General features: G+C 42.6%; 1 protein-coding gene across 1 annotated transcript in view; it reads left to right on the top strand.

Moving 5' to 3' along the window:
- The window catches only part of zbtb34 (zinc finger and BTB domain containing 34), a 39,133-nt gene extending 30,181 nt beyond the window's left edge, over window positions 1-8,952 (top strand). The window contains exon 2 of the mRNA XM_063073425.1: window positions 1,452-8,952. Coding sequence (XP_062929495.1) covers window positions 1,477-3,006 — 1,530 coding nt within the window. The 5' untranslated portion in view covers window positions 1,452-1,476 and the 3' untranslated portion in view covers window positions 3,007-8,952. The remainder of the gene's footprint in view (window positions 1-1,451) is intronic.
- Window positions 8,953-24,494: the final 15,542 nt, after the last annotated feature.

The following is a 24,494-nucleotide window of genomic DNA, read 5'->3' on the forward strand; positions in this document are numbered from 1 at the left end:
TGATCTTCTTGGTGGGAGTTCTTGATGATGAATGCTGCTTTCTTGCGGCAGCGCTCCTTGTAAAAGTGGCTGGGCTTTGCCTGTGATGAACTGGGCTGTACCCACCACTTTCTCCAGCCTTTTCCATTCCTGAGAAACATATAAAATGCTGGAGGAACTCAGCAAGTCAGGTAGCATCTTTGGAGGGGAATAAACAGCTTAATTGATTTTTTTAAATTGTCTGTCTCAGTAAAGGCTGCAGTAGCACACACCTTGGAGTGGATTATCCTCTACCCTACCTGCATATAGGCATTGTCAAAATTACTTACATACAGCCTCGCTATAAATCTGTTTTCAAATTTTGGGTTATTAAGTAAAGACTCTAGCATTAGAAATGAACCCCCTAACCCTATTGCATTGCAATTTTTGCAACTCATAGCTCAAAGTTCAAAGTAAGTTTATTATCAAAGTACATGTATATCATCTTGTACAACCTTATCATTTTCTTGTGGGCATACTGTACATAGTAAATCCAAGAAACATAATAGTATCAATGAAAGACCATACCCAACAAGACGGACAAACAAGCAATGTGCAAATAAAAAAGGAAAAAAAAGATATCGAGAACAGGAGATGGAGACCTTGAAAGTGAGTCCGTAGGTTGTGGGAATAGTTCAGTGATGGTATTTATTATCAGGTGTATTTTGGGAGCTTCATGCAACTGAGGAATTTCATTGCACCCTGGTTTGTGTAAACCTGGTGTACAATTAACTAATCACAAGAGGTAATTTGGATTATTTTCTTGAGAGAGAATTGTTAGAACTCCTCTCCAGGTTGTTCTTCACCAGGATTGTTGTACTTTTAATTTTTTTTCCTTTTTTTTCCCCCTTCCCCCCCCACTTAGATTCACTTCTTAATCAAATTTGATGTTAGACCCTGATATCCCGAGAGAAAGGGAGAGAGGTGGGGGTGGGGGAAGAGGGAGGGATCGAAATCGAGCTGTTGGGGTAAACAGTAGTTTTTTTGGAATGGATGTAGACCATGATCTCCCTTTGGGGCTTTGCTGTTGCTTGGGTGGTGGGAGTGCTGATTCTTTCTGCTAGGATAAGAGGGGGTAGGATTGATGCTGCTTGTGTGTGGGAGGGGAGGGGCTTTGGGGTTCTTGCGTTTTTCTGTCATTCATTCTCTGGAGTTCTGTTTCAAGGATGTCTGTAGAGTAAGAATTTCAGGTTGTATATAGTGTACATTCTCTGATATTAAATGGAACCATTGACGTACTAATAAGTTGTCATTTTTGAAATGGATCTTAGAAGTTTCAAGTATCACATCTTTGCATGTAATTTCATTTTTATTATTAATAGATAGAAATTGCCATGTATAAAACTGTTGTCTCTTTACAAAGTAAATAACGGTAAAATCCTTATCTGTAGAGATTGATCCCATTGACTTGTTTCAATTTGTGATCCTTGCAGGTTCTTAATTTTGACCACAGAAGAAATGGATAACAGTGGATATATTCAGTTTGACGTGCCTGAGTACAGCAACTGTGTTCTGAGCCAACTTAATGAGCTACGCTTGCAAGGAAAGTTATGTGACATTATAGTTCACATCCAGGGTCAGCCGTTCAGAGCCCACAAGGCTGTCCTAGCTGCCAGCTCCCCTTATTTCCGAGATCATTCAGCACTGAGCACCATGAGTGGTTTATCAATATCAGTTATTAAAAATCCAGATGTATTCGAACAATTGCTTTCATTTTGTTACACTGGGAGACTCTCGTTGCACTTGAAAGACGTTGTTAGTTTTCTTACTGCTGCAAGCTTTCTGCAGATGCAGTGCATAATTGACAAATGCACTCAGATCTTGGAGAGTATTCACTCGAAATTCAGTATTGTGAGTATTGACTCTGTGGTGGTCAATACTGAAGATAATCAGGGAAATCGCAACGGGGTTAGAGATAGCAATAGCCGCTTCTTAAATCCGGTTGAAATCTCACCGCCGTATTATGGGCAAGTACGGCCGACAACAATTCCTAGCGAACCACGGATGGAAACTGTGCACAACCGAGCTTTTCAGAATCGGGCAATGGAGGAAAGGCACTCTGACCCTGGTAGCAGTGGCAGCATCTCAGAGCATGAAATCCAGATCGAGGGTGATCACGAGCAAGCAGAGCTGATCGTGCGGGAGACCAACCCGATCAGTGCCCAGATCACGGAGGTCAAAGTCAAAATGGAGAAGTCCGACCGGCCGAGTTGCTCCGACAGCTCGTCGGTGGGTGACGACGGTTACCACACGGAAATGGTAGATGGCGATCATGTCGACAGAATGGTGGCCGTGAACGTCAGCTCGTACGGGCCGGTGTTGCAGCAGGCTTTCTCATTATCTCAGCCCGCGTCCCAGTCAGCTGGTTTGTCAACCACCTATGGTTGTCTCACCAATTCGAGCCCCTCTAGATCTATGCTTAGTAATTTTAGGGGTCGAGGACGACTGAAACGAAACATACAGATCCAGAATGAAGGACAGAATGTGATTAGTCAGTCTTCTGACGGCGACGGTGGGCCAAACAGGCAAAGCTTTGAGAATACTCCTCATGACCATGATGGAAGGGAGCACTGGTTCCCATACAATCAAAGGCTTATCTGCATCTATTGTGGAAAATCCTTCAATCAGAAAGGGAGTCTTGACCGACACATGCGGCTTCACATGGGAATCACCCCTTTCGTCTGCCGCTTTTGTGGGAAAAAATACACTCGCAAAGACCAACTCGAGTATCACATCCGTGGGCACACAGATGACAAGCCCTACCGCTGTGAGATCTGTGGTAAATGCTTCCCTTTCCAAGGCACTCTGAATCAGCATTTGAGGAAAAATCACCCGGGTGCATCCGAAATCAGGAGTCGGATTGAGTCGCCAGACCGAACTGATGCCCACACAGAACAGAAAGAAGGTGACGCACCTTCTCCCTCAGAGGATTCCCACATGGAGACTGCGGTGCAGGAAGTTCTACCATTATCTCATATTTCTGAATGAGAAGCTTGGGCATAACAAGGCCAAAAGCGCACAGAGCTAGAAATAATGCTAAAATATTAGTATTTTGGGGTTTATTTTGTAGAAGAGCTTTCACCATTTATATACTGGTTCTGAAATTATTTTCCCCCAATCCACTTAGATTTTTTTCTTGTATGGATTTTTCCCTGAAAATGATTTTGAATATTTAAAATCTATTTTACTGCCAGGTAAGAGGTACATTGTATAATATAAAAATAAATTGCCATGTTCAAGAGAAGAAGGGTCAGGATAATTAGTTATGGTAACAGGAAGGAATGCTTGTGAGTTGACACACATCACCGTTATCACCGAAAGTCACTGTGACAAGTCTAAATATCTATTTGCACTTCACACAGCAGTGGAAAATTCTATTATATTCTATCTTGTTTGGTTGGCTTCAATAATGGGGGGTTAAATGTTTTATTTTGCCTGCCTTTTAGAGGTGTAGGAAAGGGTTTGAATTGAGCTGTTGATTGCTGGAGCAGCTGACACCTATCAAAGATTAGGTTTTAAATTTCGGCTACGCTTTGGGTAATGAATTTAGCCTGTTTAATCATCAGCTTAATAAAGATGTTAATTAATGTGAGCCTGGTAGTGCCAGCTTCAATTTCCTTACACGTTGAGCACCCTCTGCTGGTCAGTTTGCGTAGAGCGTTCTCTCAAAAATACCTCGGAGTAATTCCTAAACATGAGAAATTCTGCAGATGCTGGAAATCCAAAGCCTTTGGGTCAGATTTATACCTGTGGGTAATGGTTTTATTCCAGTATGCAAAATCTTAATATCCTATTGTCTTTATTTAGTTTGCATTTTTAATGTGCATTTCTTTTCCTCTGCTGTGTGGAATATTTCAGTGCTTAAAGCATACTAGAGTCATGGAACACTACAGTATAGAAGCAGACCCGTCTGCCCAACTAGTCCGTGCCGAACTATTAATCTACTTAGTCCTATCGACATGCACCCAGACTATAGTCCTCCATACCCCTCCCATTCATTAATCTATTCAAATTTCTCGTAAATGTTGAAATTGAGCCTGCATTCACAGAAAGAACAGAAAACTTAACTACTCTTCTGTTTGGAAATGATCATTTTGCTCATTAACACAGTCAAGCTATATACAATTTATCAGACTAATTAACTTTTAATTTTTTTAAAACATTGAACTACTGATTATCTATTAGAATTATGCTTGCTCATGTCCAATACTTTAAAGATGCAAATGTACTCCTAACAGCCATAATTTATCTTTGGGTAAATGGTCATATTCTCATTCGCATGGCGCGCTTGGCGAAGTCGCAGGACTGGTTTCTCTCTTTTGGATCCTGTTGAAAAGTAGGCACGATGATTTACTAATCATGATGAAGTTATCATGTTAGCAACTTTGCTCTTGATGGCTTGGCTGGGAAAGAATGCTTCCTTAATGTTCAAAGTTAGGAACAAGAATTTATAATGAAATTCAACTTAGTGAATTTAATGTTTACCTTGCAGAGTGGCATTTTGTTTCATTTGGCCATGTCAGTAGGCACCGTTCCAGTCATTTCCACTAATTTCAATGCCACATTTGTGGGGGAGAATCAAATCAGTATTTATAATACCAGATGGGAAATAAATACCATGTACTTGTTAACCATGATTTTGTTTATACACAATTATAAATCATATACTTTAAGATGTATTAGTGCTGTATTGTAGAAAGAAAAAGTTTAAAGAAATTCAAGCAACTTTTATTTATTTAAAACTGACTTTTAACCAAAGCCTATATGCCCCTTCTACCCTCCATGGTTTCTCTTTCAAAGACAAAGGCTAACCTTGCTGTAGTGTGGCTACTGAGCAGCGTACCGTAATAGCTGAAGCTCAAATGATCATACTCTGTTCTGTGTTAGCAGTGGCCTCAGTCTAGCACTTATAAACGTCTTCAGAAATTGTCTATTGTGCAAAGATTAATTTTGAAAAGGCTTTGACCTTGGGTCACCGAAGGGCTTCTCTTACAGTGCAGTGGATTGAAATTCTTCGAATATAAGCAGATGTATGATACCTGCCATTTACTGGAATCGCTAGGGTAGCTTCTGTGATAAAATACCAGGTGCCACAGAACTCATTCGAGAAATTTGAGAACAAAACCAATCAGCCTTCAAAATGACTTAGTACTTACCTTCCACTTTATTATCATTGCAGATCATAAATTAATAAATAGCATTAAAAATTGAACCTCCTCCCTCTGCAAAACCCTTTTATCCTCTTCCACCAAATAAAAACCTTTTTGGATGTATTTACCGTACTACATATGCTAACCTAATGAACTGTAACCTGAGATTATTTGATTAAGGATATTTGATTACATATATTTCTAATGGCATCAATGCAATGTATACCTAAAAGTCTCTGCTGTATATTCTTAAAGGACAAAATAACTGCTTAGTTGTTTAATTTACTAATTTCAGCAGAGTCTTACAGAGGTGTCCTTTTTGTAAGAAAACTGCTTAATACTTCCAACATAAAAGATTTTCTGCCAACTTTAATGTTCATTGTGAGACTTCATAGGGAAGACCTTGGTGTATATGCACACAGTGGCCACTTTATTAGTTACAGGAGTGGAACCTGGGGTGGTCTTCTGTTGTTGTGGCTCATCCGCTTCAAGGTTCGACATGTTGTGCTTTTAGAGGCGCTCTCCTGCACACCACTGTTGTAATGCGTGGTTATTTGAGTTATTGTTGCCTTCCTGTCAGCTTAAACCAGTCTAGCCATTCTCCTCTGACATCTTTGATTAACAGGGTGTTTTTGCCCACAGAACTGCTCACTGGATATTTTTGTTTATTGCACCATTCTCTGTAAACTCTAGAGACTGTTGTGTGTGAAAATCCCAGGAGATCAGCAGTTTCTGAGATACTCAAACCACCCCATCTGGCACCAACAAACATTCCACAGTCAAAGTCACTTGGATCACATTTCTTCCCCATTCTGTTGTTTGGTCTGAACAACAACTGAACCTCTTGACCATGTCTGCATGCTTTTATGCATTGAGTTGCTGCCACATGATTGGCTAATTAGATATTTGCATTAATGAGCAGGTGTAACTAATAAACGGGCCACTTGAGTTGGTTAGTGTTGGAAAGACTTCCCAATCCTGCTTTCATTCAAAATTTCTAGGGTTTATGGTTGGAGCATCTTCCATAAGAAGCATTTGCCAGTACCTGCTTGGCATTTTTTTTTATTCATCCAGAAGCAAACCCAGTAAGTCGCTGAATTCAGGATGTATATGGAGCATGTTAAGTGCCTGTTGCATGCAGGCCGAAAGTTTGAACTGAACAGAGAAACTTTTGACAGCCTTGATATACAAAAACTGTAGTTGGTGTGCAATAATCTTTTGTTTCATTACATGAGTCAGGAGAATAGTTATCCAAAATCCTATCCACTCTCAACAACCATCATCTAAATGCTGTGATATTTTAGCAGTTTTATAGCTAGCAGTACTACTAAACTTGTAAAGACTAGCTGTTGCCTGATTAAAGTCCAGCTGGTCTATTTGGTATTCAGGTGGCAGTCATACTGTGGTCATTGCGATTGCGGTCAATACACACTTAATGCGCAGATTTTTTTTTGAGCTGTTTGAGTTTGAAGACACAAACTCAAAAGGGTCATAAGCAGGCAAGGCCAAACACAACTCTTTTTAGGGTTTTAACCCTTAAATGGTGCTGTTGGATCAGGTTAGAATTATTTATTGAACCAGCATTAACAGTTTTATATATGATATTTGGATGAATACTATTTCAAATTGTTTATAAATTCTTTATATGAACCCTGTAATATAATCGGTCTGGAATTTTTAGTCAACTCCAAAGTATTGAATGAAGTTGAAGTTTTCTGGAATGCATGTAACCTTTAATGAAACCTATAGAATTTTAATCATTGTTCTAAAATCCAGTTAATCCATGATACATCTCATATAGCAGAATGAATTAACAACTGTTCAGATAGATCAAGAGCTAAACCGATTTTGTTTCTTCGGAGAAATGATTTCCAATGGGTAATCTAATCATGCTGTAATTGTGAGTTTCCAAACCACAAGTGACTGATAAATTCTATCCAATAAAATTTTCTATCCAGCTTAGTATTTTGTAAATGGCTGAAATTTAATAAGCCTAGCTTGATCTGTCATTAGGACTTCTCAGTCTCTGAGCTACAATGCCAAATCCCTCTTGCACTTTGACTTTCCCGGTCAGAAATGCTCGCCGGACTCAGCAGACACTGTACACGGCAGCATAGCAGTTGCAATATTGGACCTGAAATCCGTGACTGGATTCATGGCCCAGAAACACTTCTTCAAATCCCTCTTCAGCCGATGGGGAATTTGAATCAGGTTAACTTGGAATTGAAAGCTGATATCAGTAAGGGTGGCCCTGAATGTACAGAAACAGTCGTGACAACATATAGTACCTAGTTCGCTAATAAACACAAGAGATTCTGCAGATATAAATCCAGAGAAGGGCACAAAATGCTGGAAGAACTCAGCAGGTCAGGCAGCATTTGTGGAAATGAATGAACAGTACGACGTTTCATGCCGAGTCCCTTCAGTCATTCATTTCCATAGATGCTGCACGACTTACTGAGTTCCTCCAGCATTTTGCATGTTACCCTAGTTCCCTAATGTCCTTTAAAGGAACAAAATCTGGTGTCATTGCCTTCTGGCTCGTGTGGCAACGAAAATATAGTTGAATCTTAGTTGCCAGGTGCAGAGGTTTAACAAGCCACTCAAATCAAGGGCAACTTGGGCAATACAGAAATCCTGTGAATGAATAGAAAGAGCAGATTGAGGCGGACACTTAATTCCCTCTGATATCTGTACTTATTCTCACTCAAAAGAAACATAAAACAGTATTTTAAATGTCCACTGTTTCTGGGCAGTAATGATTTCTGTGACAATGGAAAAAAAAGTGGATGAATATTTCATACATGCCTGCATCGCTTACGTAAACCAGGTTCAAAGACACAAGTGGATCGAATAGAATAACACACAAAGATAGATTGGTTAGCAGGTGCGGCTGCTGCTACTCATTTAAGTTGTGTGTGTGTGTGTGTGCGTGCGCGCGTGTATATCTAATAGAAAAGCTTTTAACAGAGTCTGACTTGGACATCACACACCTTACACTGTTCTTTAAACACCCATACTGACTTGATTTTAGTGCAATACTCAGTCACAATAGACACATACAGTTTTAAATAAGCTATTTTCAAACCACACAGTGCATTTAAAAAAAAACTTTTTGTTATTTACTATGTATAATCTGTTTTATGCTATTACATCATAAACCAACCAAAAATGTATTCCATGGTTTTATCAATATGTCTCAAAGGCTTTGTTTTAATTTTCCTTTCCATTCGACAATGCGGAAGCTATGGCAGAGCTTTTCTGAGAACATATAAAACGAATATAAGGGAAATAATTTAACACCATCAGAGCAGGGTTTCGAATTGGCCCACACACGCAGCTATTTATTGTCTGGGGCTCCTTAAGGAGCTGCAAAATGGCTGCTAGATGGCCACTTGGGAGGATTGTTAACATGCAGTTCATTTATTGAAACTCTGGAGATTTAGCAGGCCATTACCCATGAGGGCGTAAAGTAAATGAAGCTACTGAGGCTGATGCTCTGAAAGTTGATAAACTAGCCATTACGGATGTATTTTCTAGCATGAATGCAATCAATATTTATTCAAAAGTATATGTTTTTTCTCTTATCCTATTAGCTGTGTCTGACTGTGATCAATTAATATTTCAATGCTGCTTAATTGTTTTTGATGTTAATCCTTTATTTCTGTACTTCCATTTTGTTGCTTGTAAACAGCTTTTGTATTGTTTGAAGAGTAATAAATAGGAAGTTACTGGTTTTGTTGTAAATAAATCTTTTGCTGTCATACAACTGCCAGCTGCTTGGTCTCAATTGTAGATGGTCATGTGACAGATTGAATGTTGTATATCCATGCTCAATTTTAGTTCCAGAAATTCGCCATTACCTTCCCAAAGGATTTCAACTGCACTGAAACTATCTGCCTGTTACTGCCACCTGTGGTTTAAAGTTCAGATTAATTTATTTCTCACGTGTACATTGAAATGTGTTGCTTGCATTAACAACCAACATGAGCTAAAACATGGGCTCAGGGTAGCCATGTATTCTGGTGCCAATGTAGCATGCCTGTAATTCTTGGAAGAATGCAACAGTGAAACAAAGCCTTTTCCTTTCTCCCGCCCACAGTCCTCCAACCCCATGACAGACTTCCAGTGGACTCTATTAACATTTAACAGGCTATATTTATTCTGCATTTATCAAAGATGTGGATAAAGCATGATGCCAGAGGCTGCCATTTGACCCATCAGGCCTTTGTGGGCAACAGTAGTGTGATGTTATTACTGTACCAGCAACATAGGTTCAATTCTGGCCACTACCTGTAAGAAGTTTGTACGGTCTCTCCGTGACTGCGTGGGTTTCCTCCCATCTACCAAAAACGCGCGTTAATTGGTCACGTGTAATTGGGTGGTGCGGGCTCATTGGGTCAGAATGCAGCTGACTTTTATGTAATTCCTAAAGATGTACTGATAGGTTAGTTGGTAACTGTAAACTGCACCCAGTAGATAGGTAGCAGGAGAAACATCGCAGACTTGATGGGGATGAATCAATTACAGTGAAATAAGTGAGGAAGGATGGGAGAGAGGTGGGCCAGTGGGTAGACTGCTAGGCTACTCAATGGACTGAACTAACACGTTCACTTAGAGTGGCAGAGAGGATAGGGAGGGGAGAAATGGTTAGGACAAAGGAGATATCTCAGATGGGGCAAGTCAGAATGTTCACAGAGCAATGTTAATATGGCAGCAAGAGAGCTAGAACGGCTGCTGTACAGCTTCACTGACTAACACTCAACCCTGAATTCAATGATTGGCAGGTTGAGTAGATCTGAATCTGTCTTCTCCAAAGTTTAGAGCAATGAACTGAATATGGATGCCATCTTTGTGGAATATGCCTGCATAGCTTTCCGCTAGGTGCTGCAGTTAATATCTACATCCTAAAGATGAGTCAGCAGGTAAATTGGCAACTGGACATAGAGCAGTGCAGGCCCTTTGGCCCAGGATGTGCTGACCTAACCTACTCCAAGATCAATCTAATCTTTCTCTCCCACATAGCCCTCCATTTTTCTTCCATCTGTGCTACTTAACTGCCCAATGCTTGACCCTGACTAGGCTCAAGTGGCAGATTGAGGGGTTAGTGAGGACAGATCAGAACTGTTGAACCTAAGGAGATTGCTGGCAACACCCAGCAGATCAATCAGAGTCCATAATAAAAGAAAGATTGCATTGATAATACATTGGGATTACCTTGCAGCAAAACTTCAACAGCCTAAGATTGTTGAAAAGGCCAAATGAGGTGCTGCTGCTTAGGTTTACATTGGGCCTTGGAAGGCAGAGCTGGAATTACTGGTCTTTTTCAGGCTGGAAGGATGTAACTAGTAACGTCCTTTGATGTTTGTCCTCAGTTATTTATCTATGTGAATGACTTATACCTCACACTTCTACACCACCCTCTAAAATAGATGGTAGGTTATACTATCTGATACGTCTATCCACGGCCTCCTCTACTGTAAAGGCGAAGCCACACACAGGTTGGAGGAACAACACCTTATATTCCGTCTGGGTAGCCTCCAACCTGATGGCATGAGGATTGACTTCTCAAGCTTCCACTAATGCTCCACCTCCCCCTTGTACCCCATCCGTTATTTATTTATATACACACATTCTTTTTCTCTCTCTGCTTTTTCTCCCTCTGTCCCTCTCACTATACCCCTTGCCCATCCTCTGGGCTCCCCCCCTCCCCCTTTTCCTTCTCCCTGGGCCTCCTGCCCCATGATCCTCTCATATCCCTTTTGCCAATCACCTGTCCAGCTCTTGGCTCCATCCCTCCCCCTCCTGTCTTCGCCTATCATTTTGGATCTCGATCTCCCCCTCCCACTTTCAAATCTCTTACTAGCTCTTCCTTCAGTTAGTCCTGACAAAGGGTCTCGGCCTGAAACCTCGACTGTACCTCTTGCTAGAGATGCTGCCTGGCCTGCTGGGTTCACCAGCAAACTTTTATGTGTGTTGCTTGAAATTCCAGCGTCTGCAGATTTCCTCGTGTTTGCATGGTAGGTTATACTACAAGGATGCAAGTGGGTGATACACAGACTGGTGAATGCATGGAACACACTGCCAGAGGTGACATAGAGACAGGAATATTAGGGACATTTATGAAACTTAGGTAAAGAGATGTCACAATAGCAGAGAGAAGGGTAAGATTGATCTGGGGATAGGTTAAAACATAGCACAACATTGTGAGGCAAAGGGCTATGTTCTATGAACAGTGTGTAATTTACCTACTGACACATCTTTAGGACATAGATGTTAGCTGCAGTAACAGGGAACGTGGGCATACTCCACAAAGGTAGCATTCCTAGTAAGTTTTTGTTATCTAAAGGTACAGCATGGTGACAGGCCCAATGAGCCCATGCCACCCAATTACACCCTTACACCAATTAACCGACTAACCCAAACATCTTTGGAATGTGGGAAGTTTGTACAAAGCAGTACACAAAATGCTGCTGGAACTCAGCAGGTCAGGTGGCATCTATACAAATGAATAGATGGTTGATGTTTTGGGTCAAGAACGTTCTTCAGGACTGAGAATGAAGGGGGAAGAAGGTTTATACAAGTTGTTTTCCACCTTCCACCCCCCCCCCCCACTCTCAGATCTGATTGATACAGGGTGTCTCCAAATTTTCTTCGCTCCATAGGTGCTGTTCAAGCTGCTGAATTTAGGCAGGAGAGGCAAAATAAATCAGCTGTGATCAAATGGCAGTGCAACCTTGACTTGCTGAATGGCCTATTTGTGCTCCTATGTCTTGTAGAGGAAATCCAAGCAGTCACAGGGAGAACGTACAAACTCCTTACAGACAATGGTAGGAATTGAACCCAGGTCACTGGTGCTGTAATAGTGTTACACTAACCACTGTGCTACTGTGTTGCCCCCACTTTCTCACTTGTTCTGATGAAGAGTGGTTTATCTGAATCATTAACTCTTTTTCTCCTTCCACTCTATAAGTTTTTCTTCCCCCAGAAATTTTGTATTTTGCCTCCCCGTGGAGTGCCTCACTTCCCTCAGGTGCGTTCTCAAGTAGAAATGGGGTGAACTTACAGCATATTTTAATTAAAATCAGCTCAATTGTGTTGGCTGATTGCACACTTGCTCATGAAACAGCTTTTGATCTATTAATAGTAACGTATGGTTGCAGTTGTCTATCACGTCTGATGAGGAGGGGAATCCTGTGCGAGGCAGTTTTTGAAGTAGAAAACCCATTGCACTGGGACAGTTCCACTCGACCTCAGAAGTCTCGGCACAGCGGTACGAGTAGACATCACAAACTGGAGTTCATTGCAGCGGATGACCCTGATGCCTTCTGTGCCTCGTCATGCCCTTCGCTCTCTGTGGAGAGTTGCAGTACCACCTTCCTGACACTTGGGTCTCATCCACCCAATCCACTGGAGCTGGCTTTGCACGATAAGGCAAGCAAAAATATGGGGCCTGCCGGCTACCCTCGCCTCTCTCCCTGAGTACCAGGGCATGGCTGCTGCCACATGCGCACAGCTACTTGGAGCCTCAAGTGAGAGCCGAGTGTTTGGGGACCAAAGGTGAGTGAGGTGCCCCAGAATGGAACCGACAAGCACCTTATCCAGAGGTGCTACCTTTCCCTGGGCACCCCATAACAAATACAATTCATAAGAATATAATTTGATGACAAATTTAATTAGTTCGGCGCAACCTTGTGGGCTGAAGGGCCTGTTCCTATGCTGCACTTTCTGTGTTCTATAAGAAATAGAAGCAGGTGTTCTCTACCCAGCCTCACGATTCAACCTGATTGTGGTTTATACTTCACTGCCATTTTCCTGCACATTCTCTTAATTAAAGGTCAGAAATACTGACATGAGGAAATCTGCGGATGCTGAAAATTCAAGCAACACACACAAAAAAAATGCTGGTGAATGCAGCAGGCCAGGCAGCATCTCTAGGAAGAGGTGCAGTCAACGTTTTAGGCCGAGACCCTTCGTCAGGACTAACTGAAAGAAGAGATAGTAAGAGATTCGGAAGTGGGAGGGGGAGATCCAAAATGATAGGAGAAGACAGGAGGGGGAGGGATGGAGCCAAGAGCTGGACAGGTGATTGGCAAAAGGGAGACCAGACTAGAGAAGGGAGAGGATCATAGGACGTGAAGCCTGGGTAGAGAGAGAAGGGGAGAGGGGAGCCTGGAGGGTGGAGAGCAGGCAAGGAGTTATAGCTGGGGTGATGCACTGTGTCCGGTGCTCCCGATGTGGCCTTCTATATATTGGTGAGACCCGACGCAGACTGGGAGATCATTTCGCTGAACACCTACGCTCTGTCAGCCAGAGAAAGCAGGATCTCCCAGTGGCCACACATTTTAATTCCACATCCCATTCCCATTCTGACATGTCTGTCCACGGCCTCCTCTACTGTGGAGATGAAGCCACACTCAGGTTGGAGGAACAACACCTTATATTCCGTCTGGGTAGCCTCCAACCTGATGGCATGAACATTGACTTCTCTAACTTCCGTTAATGCTCCTCCTCCCATTCACACCCCATCCCTTATTTATTTATTTAATATTCTCATTCTCTCTCTCTCTCTCTCTCTCTCTCTCCCTCCCTCTCTTCTCCCTCTGTCCCTTTCACTATAACTCCTTGCCTACCCTCTGGGCTCCCCTCCCCCCATTCTCTCTCTCTCCCCAGGCTTCATGTCCCATGATCCTCTCCCTTCTCCAGTCTGGTATCCTTTTTGCCAATCAACTTTCCAGCTCTTAGATCCACCTCTCCCCTCCTGTCTTCTATCATATCAGATCTCCCCCTCCCCCTCCTACTTCCAAATCTCTTACTAGCTCTTCTTTCAGTTAGTCCTGACAAAGGGTCCCGACCTGAAACGTTGACTGTATCTCTTCCTAGAGATGCTGCCTGGCCTGCTGCGTTCACCAGCTTTTTTTTGTGGAAGTTCAGAAATACATTGCCTTCAAAACTAAAATCAGTGCCTAAACCTCCAAGCTCACTGGGGCAGTGAATCTGAAAAGCTCTACCTCTGAGTGAAAATGTTTCTCCTCACCTCAGTCAGCTCCCATTATGAAACTGTGCCCCTTGGTCCTAGGCAACGCACAAAATGTTGGAGGGACTCAGCAGGTCAGGCACAATCTATAACATGGATAGATAGTCAGCCCGAGTTAACAGATAATTTGGGACAAGATGTTTCTTCAGGATTGGGAAGGGAGAGGGAAGATGCCGGAATAAAAAGGTGGGAGGCGGGGGGAGAGACTAGCTAGAAGGTGATAGGTGAAGCCAGGTAGGTGGGAAAGATAAGGGGCTGGAAAAGTAGGAATCTGATGGGAAAAGGGGAAGGAGGAGGGTCCCAAAATCAGGAGAATCTTGCTGCTTGCATCCTGTTGATGTATATTTCAACAAGCACTTCTTTCAACTATAGAGAATACAATACAAAATCTGCTCAGTCCCTCCTTCATCTTCCATCCCTTGACTTCAGCCTTGAGAATTTTTACTGCACTCCTATGGTAAGCACAGTGGATTCAGGTTAATTGAGACACATCAGGACCAGTACATTTTTGGCCAATTAAGCAGCTGCCCCATTTAGCCGGTTTCATAGGAATGGTTAAGAAGGTATAAAACTGTATTTAGCTCCTAACAGTTATTGACAGAGGAATTCATTCAGTGAACACAATGAACAAAATCAGTCCAGACACCTAGTCTAGATAATGGACAGCTATTGATGATTACATCCTCCAAATCTTAATTTTCATTGCAACATTCAAGATAATTTTTATATACACCTTCAAATTCTTCATTATTCCTAATTTACGAAGTAGTGAAATTGTTTGATTTTGACCCACACCTGTTCCTGGCATCTCCAATCCTGAATGACTGAAAGCACAGATACAAAAAACAGTTTTGCTTATTTCTCTCCAACGACCAGTGCCAAAAATCACTGTTTTCTGAACACAAATGTGCAACTGACATTATTTAAAATCTATTCACTCAATGAATGGTGTAGCATTTAATGGCCGCACAGGCAACCATGACTGACACTAGTCAGAACCAGTTCAGCTAGTCTCCTGTCCAATTAAGTGGCATAGTGTCCCAAATAGATTAGTATTTGTTCTTTAAGAGTTGTCCCTTATAAGTGGCTGCCCTAATTACCGATGTCCTAATTATCCACTGCATCATGACTTGTTAGGAAAATATTTCTTCATGTCACCACTGCTTCACTGGATAAGAAGTTTGACTTTAGCAAACATGAATCATTTCCTATATCATGAGAGCCACCTCTCTCTACAGGCATACGTCGTCAATGAAGTTCACCAATTCCTTCAATGTGCCAGCACACCCTTTGGTTGAGTCAGGAAAAAGATATTGAAAAGTCAGGTTCTCAGACCTGGCACAAACTTGTGTTCTACCCAGCCACAGTTGTCCCTGCCTCCCCCTCCCCACCAAGCTTCCAAGAATTGGGCTAAAAATGTCACCAGCACTATTTCCAAGTTCACTGGAAGAAGAAATTGACAGCACAGTAACGCAGAGGTTAGGGTAACACCTTTGCAGTGCCAGCAACCTGGGTTCAATTCCCTCCACTGTCAGTAGGGAGTCTGCACGTTCTCCCCGTGACCGGATGGGTTTCCTCCGGGTGCTCCGGTTTCCTTCCTCATTCCAAAGACGCAAGTCACATGGGTGTAATGGGGTGGCAAGGGCTCGTTGAGCTTGAAGGGCATGTTACAATGTTATATCTCTGAATAAAGTAAAATTAAATTAAAGAAGCAGCTAAAGTCGGTGTCATTTCCCAAGTCAACATTGTGGTCCTGGTCACCCTTGGTTCAATTCCACTGTGCAGTCCCATACCAAACTCACAAAATAGACACTCCATCCTGAACTCAGTCATGGGACAAGATTCCCAGATGTGCAGAGAGAAAGGCTAAAGGATGTGCTTACTGCGGCTTTGAAGAAATCCAGGGGACGCGGAAGCCCTGTATTAATGGCAGATGGAGTGGACCACCTAACACCTCTTGGCCCTTTGGTGGAAGAGTCCACATTGGGATCATCAGTCTCCTCAGGACCCAGAGTGAACTTTGAGGTCATCTGCTGTGTCTGGTGCTCCCAGTGCAACCTCGTTGACATCAGTGAGACCCAATGCAGACCGGGGGAACATTTTGTTCAGCATCTTTGTTCTGTCTGCCTCAAAAGGCAGATTTCTTGGTGGCCACCCATTTTAATTCGACTTCCCCATTCCAACATGTTGGTTCATGGCCGGGATGAGGTCACATCAGGCTGGAGGAGCAACAGCTCATGTTCCACCAAGGCAGCCGGGGTTAGCGGGGCAGGGGGATGTCATCCATCTTGTAAAGACATTTCTGTAGAAAAACTTGCCAAGAACCGTCACGGTCACCATGATCGCCTAGTCATACAACACGACACATATCAGTGACGATTTGTCTGCCTCTCTCTTTTTCTACGTTTGTGCTGCTGCACTGTTATTTAATCAGGCTGTTACATTCTTATTTAATAAGGGGAGAGGGGAAGGGGAGGGCTGATACTTTTGATGGTGCTTGTGCGTTGGGGTGGGCTTTTGGGTTTGAGTGTTTTTCTGTCATTCATTCTCTGTTTTTTTCTGTTTCGTGGATGTTTGTGTAGAGTAAGAAATTCAGGATGTATATAGTATACATTCTCTGATATGAAATGGAACTGTTGAAAACCATTATTGAATATAATACTCTGGCAAATTGAGTATGAAGAGGCTCTACATCAATTCACTAAATTTAAATTATCCTACCACTGGGTAGTCAAGGCAAGTTTATTGTCATTTAACTATTACATGTATGTAACATATATAACCATATGATATATACAGAAACAAGCCAACATTTTTCTGAACCTGGGTGGAAAGCACAATATAACACGTAATACACATAACACATGATAACTTATGAAGATAAGGATAAAATCTACAGATGAATCGCACACAAATAAAAAATAAAAGTGCATTAATATTAAATATTGAGGGGTACAGAACAGATTAACCAGTGACACTTCGAATATAATGTGGCCGGGAGTTCAGGAACCTTAGATCCCACGCCACCAGGTTCAGGACCAGTTACGGAAAGTCATGCTAGCCCAGGTCATACGACACAGCACACAACAAACGAACGAACGACCTCACAGAAGCTGCTCGATACGCTGAACTCTTCCAGCAGATTGTTGTGCCAGATTTCCACACCTGCAGCCTCTCGTGTCACTGAGTATACCGGGTTTCAGAGAAACCGTGTGCTGTGAAGTTTGTTTCGGGAAGAATCTTCATCCACTATTCAGCTCAGATTGATCTTCCTTCTTACCTTTTTAAGAGTGTTGGACATTTTGTAACCGGTGGGGCTCGGAGACCTGGTCAAAGTTAAAAGTGTTAACTTTAAGTAAGAGAAAAGGGCTGATAATATATGCGATCGACAAGTGTGATTAATGGATAAGATGGTTAGACAGCGTTTAGCACTTTAATAGACAACACATAAAGGTATTGTTATGTTTCAAGTTTAAGTTTATTGTCATAGGCGTCTTATAAATGCCATGAAAATTAGTTATTTTGCAGCAGTGCTGTACATTGCAGTTCATCAGAGAGAGTGGGAAGGTTCTGGCCGTAATAAAAACACAGAGGGCGGCAAAATGGTGTAGCTGTTAGCTTATCACCTTTACAGTGCCGACTGTAAGTTCAGGGTTCAATTCCCGCCTTTGTCTGCAAGGAATTTGTACGTTCTTCCCGAGGCTGCGTGAGTTTCCTCTGGGTGCTCTGGTTTCCTCCCACGCTCCAAAGACGTACGGGTTAGGGTTAGTGACAGTAAGATACTGTACTATCGTGCTTCCCCAGCACATCCTTGGATTGTGTTGGTCGCTGATGCAAATGATGGTTTTCATTGTGTGTTTCAATGTTTCGAAGAACATGTGACAAATAAAGGTAATCGTTTAAAAAATCTTTAAAACTTTGGCTTTTTGGATCCAATTTATAGACAATCCATTGTTGTTCCATTGACACTGGCTGCACAATTTAAAAAAATACACACAATTAATGGAAAGACTTCAAAATAGTTATTAAAAACTGTATTTTAAAGAGATAAACACAAGTGATTCCAAAGATGCTGAAAATTTTGAGCAATATGAGCAAAATACTGGAGGAACTCAGCAAATCAGGCAGCATCTATGGAGGGAAATCGTAAACAGACAAAATTTTGGGCTGGGACCCTTCAGCAGGTCTGGGATTTGAAAGGATATGACATCATGTAACAAACTTCGTTAAACGTTACATGGAGGATAATTGGTAGAAAAACTGAAATTAGCGTCAATTTGCTGATTTATGGAGATTATATTAATCCAACAACAGACACATGGATTCAATGACGGCGTGGCATTTCTGTGTCTTTAAGAGCACATATACATCTCAAAACTTTGTGTCAATTCAGAATCAGGGTTAGTATCACTGGCATATGTCGTGAAATGTGTTGTTATGGGGGTGCAGTACATTGCAATACATAATCATAGAAAAAACTGTGAATTACAGTAAGAATATATCTGTATATTAAGTAGTTAAATCAAGTAAGTTGTAAAACGCCCACAGAGGCAACAGACTCAAAGAACATTATGCTACAGCTAATTGCTATTGTTATTTATGATATGTTGTTACATAGCTGATTATAATATATGCACAATTAGTAATGCTGCTGAATGCCTGGGATATTAATGATATTTTAAATTATAATTTTATATAAATCCCATTCAAAAATACATTCACAATAAGTGTTTAATAATAATTCTGAAATCCTTTCATTACTTTCACTTTTTAGGAACAAGGTACTGTATCTGGACTTCTGGTTAGATGGTGGCATGTTCGGAAGCAGCTACATCCCCGGGGTCAACCAAAGATGTTATTGTCTCTTTTATGATTGCAAGACAATGCCGGAGAGTAATAACTTCAAGTACTGCAGGTCAACTCCATCAGCCAGCTGTTTGTTGGTGGAGCTGGACTTAGTGCAGACCGTGTTACTGCCTGCTACGTAAGCATCAGAGTCAGTGCGCAAAGGCAGTGTGCAGCCTAACAGCGAGCGATTGTCTTGGACATCTCTCCTGCGATCGCAGGGTCCTGTTGGACATCGGTAATGTAAAATGCAGCACATCTGTTTCCCTTGTTGATTGGTGAGGCAGACGGTGGGGAGAGTTGCGTGGCCTCAGTCGTAGCAAGGACCAGAGCTCGAGCCGCGGGCTTGCCTGTTGCAGCAGTCCAGGAAAGGAGACGCCGAAGGTGGCGTAGCACCGTGTCAATGCTGTGTTGAGGGCTGGCTCCTCCCTTCGGTGCTGCCCACCAGTGCTCGCTCATTGGAAGTTGGATTGCATATTTTTGTTCATCTGCGGACTGCTGTGTACCGCTCTTTCTTGCCAGAAACACCCATGAACTATCAATTTTTTTTTAGATTATGAAGACACGCAGTCCTTTTTTATTGTCATTTAGTAATGCATGCATTAAGAAATGATACAATATTTCCTCCGGTGTGATATCACAGAACACAGGACAGACCAAGACTGAAAAAACTGACAAAACCACATAATTATAACATATAGTTACAAAAGTGCAACAATACCATAACTTGATGAAGAAGTCCGTGAGCACAGTAAAGTTCAAAGTTTCTCAAATGTCCCACATCTCATGCAGACGGGAGAAGGAAGAAAAACTCTCCCTGCCATGCCAACCACAATCCGACTCTGAGTCGTCCGAAAACTTCGAGCTCTGATCAGCTCTCCAACACCGAGTACTGAGCGCCATCTCTGTCCGAACGATTCGACCTCAACCTCGGTCGCCAACAGCAGGCAAAGCCAGGGATTTTGAGGCCTACCCTCCGAAAGATTCCCGACCACGAAGTAACGACAGCAGCAAACAAGCGTTTCAGAAATTTCTCCAGATGTTCCTCTGTGCTTTCACGTCCATTCTCCATCAAATCAGAATTGTCCACGGCCCCTATTTAACAGATACAGGACATGTCACTCAGGGACATTGGCTGTGTACTATTTTGTAACTGTACATTTACCGCTGTCTTATTTGGGCTATATGTGTGCAGTATATGACTGTTGGTACTGTGTTTTGCACCTTGGCCCTCAAAGGAATGCCATTTTCCTTAGCTGTATTCATTGGTATTCATGTATGTTTCAATGGTAATTAAACTTGAACTTGTCCATTAACTGAACACAGAAGCCCACACTGGAGTAAATTTTTTCTAATTTCTATGATTAACCAACCAGAACGAAACATCTCATGCCCATTATATCTAATTCAAGGGGTGATCTAAAATAATCACATTTCTAGGGCTAGATACAAGAGACAGCAGGCGCAGAACCTCCTGAGTTCCTAACAGTGCTTTGTGCAGAGAACGATGACATTTTCCTCAGTGCTTCCCTCTATTCTTGCTGTGTAGTACTGCAGCTTGTATTTACATGCGCTCTAGAATCAGAATCAGGCATGTGACATGAAATTTGTTAACTTAGCAACAGCAGTTCAATACAATACATAATATAGAAGAGAAAAAAAAATAAAAATAATAATAAACAAACAAGCAAATCACTTACAGTTACATGTATTGAATGGATTTTTTAAAAGTGCAAAAACAGAAATACTGTATATTAAAAAAGTGAGGTAGTGTCCAAGGATTCAATGTACATTTAGGAAACGGTTGGCAGAGGGGAAGAAGCTGTTCCTGAATCGCTGAGTGTGTGCCTTCAGGCTTCTGTATCTCCTACCTGATGGTAACAGTGAGAAAAGGACATGCTCTGGGTGCTGGAGGTCCTTAATAATGGACGCTGCCTTTCTGAGACACCGCTCCCTAAAGATGTCCTGGGTACTTTGTAGGCTAGTACCCAAGATGGAGCTGACTAGATTTACAACCTTCTGCAGCTTCTTTCGGTCCTGTGTAGTAGCCCCTCCCCATAGCAGACAGTGATGCAGCCTGTCAGAATGCTCTCCACTGTACAACTATATAAGTTTTTGAGTGTGTTTGTTGACATGCCAAATCTTGTCAAACTCCTAATGAAGTATAGCCGCTGTCTTGCCTTCTTTATAACTACATCAATATGTTGGGACCAGGTTAAATCCTCAGAGATCTTGACACCCAGGAACTTGAAACTGCTCACTCTCTCCACTTCTGATCCCTATGAGGAATGGTATGTGTTCCTTTGTCTTACCCTTCCTGAAGTCCTTTCGTCTTACTGACGTTGAGTGCCAGGTTGTTGCTGTGGCACCACTCCACTAGTTGGCATATCTCACTCCTGTACACCCTCTCGTCACCATCTGAGATTCTACCAACAATGGTTGTAGCATCAGCAAATTTATAGATGTTATTTGAGCTATGCCTAGGCACACATTCATGTGTATAGAGAGAGTAGAGCAGTGGGCTAAGCACACACCCCTGAGGTGCACCAGTGTTGATCGTCAGCGAGGAGGATATGTTATCACCAACCCGCACAGACTGAGGTCTTCCGGTTAGGAAGTCGAGGATTCAATTGCAGAGGGTTTCATGGTATCGGGTTTTGCTTTGTAGGAAGAAATGTGTTGCAGTCCCTGCCAGAGCTGCCATGCATCAGATGTCGCCTCCAAACTCATTTGAAATTGTCTCTTCATCCTTGAAATAGCCCTCCGCAAATCATACCTGGTTTTCTGGTACAGGCCTGAGTCGCCAGACTTGAATGCCATAGATCTAGCCTTCAGCAGACAACATACCTCCTGGTTCATCCACGTCTTTTGGTATGGGAACGTACAGTAAGTCTTTGTAGGCACACACTCAACAACACAGGATTTAATGAAGTCGGTAACAACTGCCGCATATTCATCCAGCTTCGAAGATGAATCCCTGAATACAGTCCAGTCCACCGATTCAAAGCAGTCCGGTAGGCACTCCCGTGCTGCCCTTGTCCAAGGGAGTAGAAGTACAGCTAGGTGATCAGACTTCCCGAAGTGAAGGCGTGGAATAGCACGATAGGCATTCTTGATAGTGGTGTGGTAATGGTACAACATGTTGCTTCCTCTGGTATCGCAAGTAATCTGTTGATGGTAGTTACTTAGTGATTTTTTTCAGACTGGCCTGGATAAAATCCTCCAAACCAATGGTGAAGGCATTAATGTGCGCTGTTTCGTGCATGTTGATCCCATTGCTCAGATCATCTAAAGCCCGCTTGACACTGGCCTGAGGTGGAATGTAAACTGCTACCAAAATGACCCCAGAGAACTCCCGTGGTAGGTAAAAAGGACGGCACTTAACTACGAGATAGTCCAGGTCTGGTGAGCAGAAATGAGACAGCACTGATATATTTGTGCATCAAGAAGAGTTGATCGTGAGGCATACTCCTCCACCTCTGCTTTTGAGAGACTCTATAGATCTATCCTGACGGTGTATAGTAAACCCGTCGATCTGGATCGCTGCATCCGGTATGGAAGGGGTTAACCAGGATTCCGTGAAACAAAGGACACACGAGGTCCTAATGTCCCTCTGATTCAGCACCCTAGCTCTAAGATCATCAATTTTATTCACCAGAGACTGCATGTTCGCCAGCAAGATGGTTCACTATAGGGAGTTTAAAACCCCATTTCCTTAAACACACTTGTAACCCCGCTCTACACATGTGCTTCCTCCGAGGTATCCTGCGTGGGCGCTTCCGACCACAATCGGTGTCGTTTCCGTCGGTTTTAAGCAGCGATTGTTCGTTTAAGTGCATTAAGACATCTTTGTTGAATGTACTAACCTTGAAAGCAGTTGTGCTTTTTAGCTGGATCAGGCTGAAATGGGAATATTTAATCGTATCCATTGAGAGTACTGCTGCTACTCGAGTCGTGCTGAGGCGCCCCAGAAGTGACCTGAAATGACTAACATAACTAAAATCTATAAAATATTTAACTTCTGTAAATTGAGACAAGGGATAAAGAATAATAAACATGAGAAAGTCTGCAGATGCCAGAAATCCAAAGCAACACACACGAAATGCTGGAGGAATTCGGCAGGTCAGGCAGCATCTATGGAATGAATAGATATTCGACATTTCAGGCCGAGACCCTTCTTCAGGACGGAGAGGAAAGGGGGAAGATGCCAGAATAAAAGGGTTGGGGAGGTAGGGGGAAGGGGGCTAGCTGGAAGGTGATAGGTGAAGCCAGGTGGGTGGGAAAGGTAAAGGGCTGGTGGTGAAAGAGGAATCTGATAGGAGAGGAGAGTGGACCATAGGAGAAAGGGAAGGAGGAGGGGATCCAGGGGGAAGTGATAAGCAGGTGAGAAGAGGTAAAAGGTCAGAGTGAGGAATAAAAGAGGAGGGCAGGGGTGGGGGGAGGGATTTTTTTAACCTGAAGGAGAAATTGATATTCATGCCATCAGGTTGGAGGCTACCCAAACAGAATATAAGGTATTGTTGCTCCACCCTGAGGGTGACTTTATCCTGGCAAATGAGAACATGGACCGACATGTCAGAACGAGAGTAGGAATTGGATTAAAATGTTTGGCCACTGGGAATTTCCACTTGTGGCAGATGGAGCTGAGGTGCCTAAATAGAGAATAGAGGGCAGAATAATATATGAAGGAGTCCTGAGGGTCCCTATGTGAAATCAATTAAAAGTAAGCCATTACTAACACTTGGAAACTGAGAGTATTCTTTGACAAGCACGGGTAATCTTTGGAGATACAAGGGACTGCAGATGCTTGAACCTGGACCAAAATATGGGAGTCTAGAGCAACTCAACGGGTCAAGCAGCATCTGCGGAGGAAATAGTAGATTTTATCTTGACTTAAATTCATCATCATGTGCCATGTCATGTGACATAGGAAATCATGGTCTTATATCTGTCTTCAATACCTCCTTCACTCTGTTTTTCTGATTCTCTTCTCTATCCATGCCCATGATTGTTCTTGGCAATTTTCTCTACAGAAGTGGCTTGTCATTGCCTTCTTCTAGAGCAGTGTCTTTGCAAGATTGGTAACCCCAGCCATTATCAATACTCTTCAGAGACTGTCTGCCTGGTGTCGGTGGTCACATAACCAGGACTTGTGATATGCACCAGCTGCACATACGACCATCCACCACCTGCTCCATGGCTTCACATGACCTTGATCGGGGGGCTAAGTAGGTGCTACACCTTGCCCAAGGGTGACCTGCAGGATAGTGGAGGGAAAGAGAGCCTTCCACCTCCTTTGTTCAAGATGTATCTCCAACCTGCCTCCCAGGTAGAGGGGAGATAGCCTGGAATAAGAGGTGAGGGGAAGTGGTGGAGCAAGAACTGGTAGGTGATAGGTGTATCCAGGTGTGGAGGGGTGAATGGCAGATGAAGGAGGGAAGGGT

This window comes from Mobula hypostoma, chromosome 21, assembly GCF_963921235.1.
Source record: "Mobula hypostoma chromosome 21, sMobHyp1.1, whole genome shotgun sequence".
In the NCBI taxonomy this organism is placed as follows: domain Eukaryota; kingdom Metazoa; phylum Chordata; class Chondrichthyes; order Myliobatiformes; family Myliobatidae; genus Mobula; species Mobula hypostoma.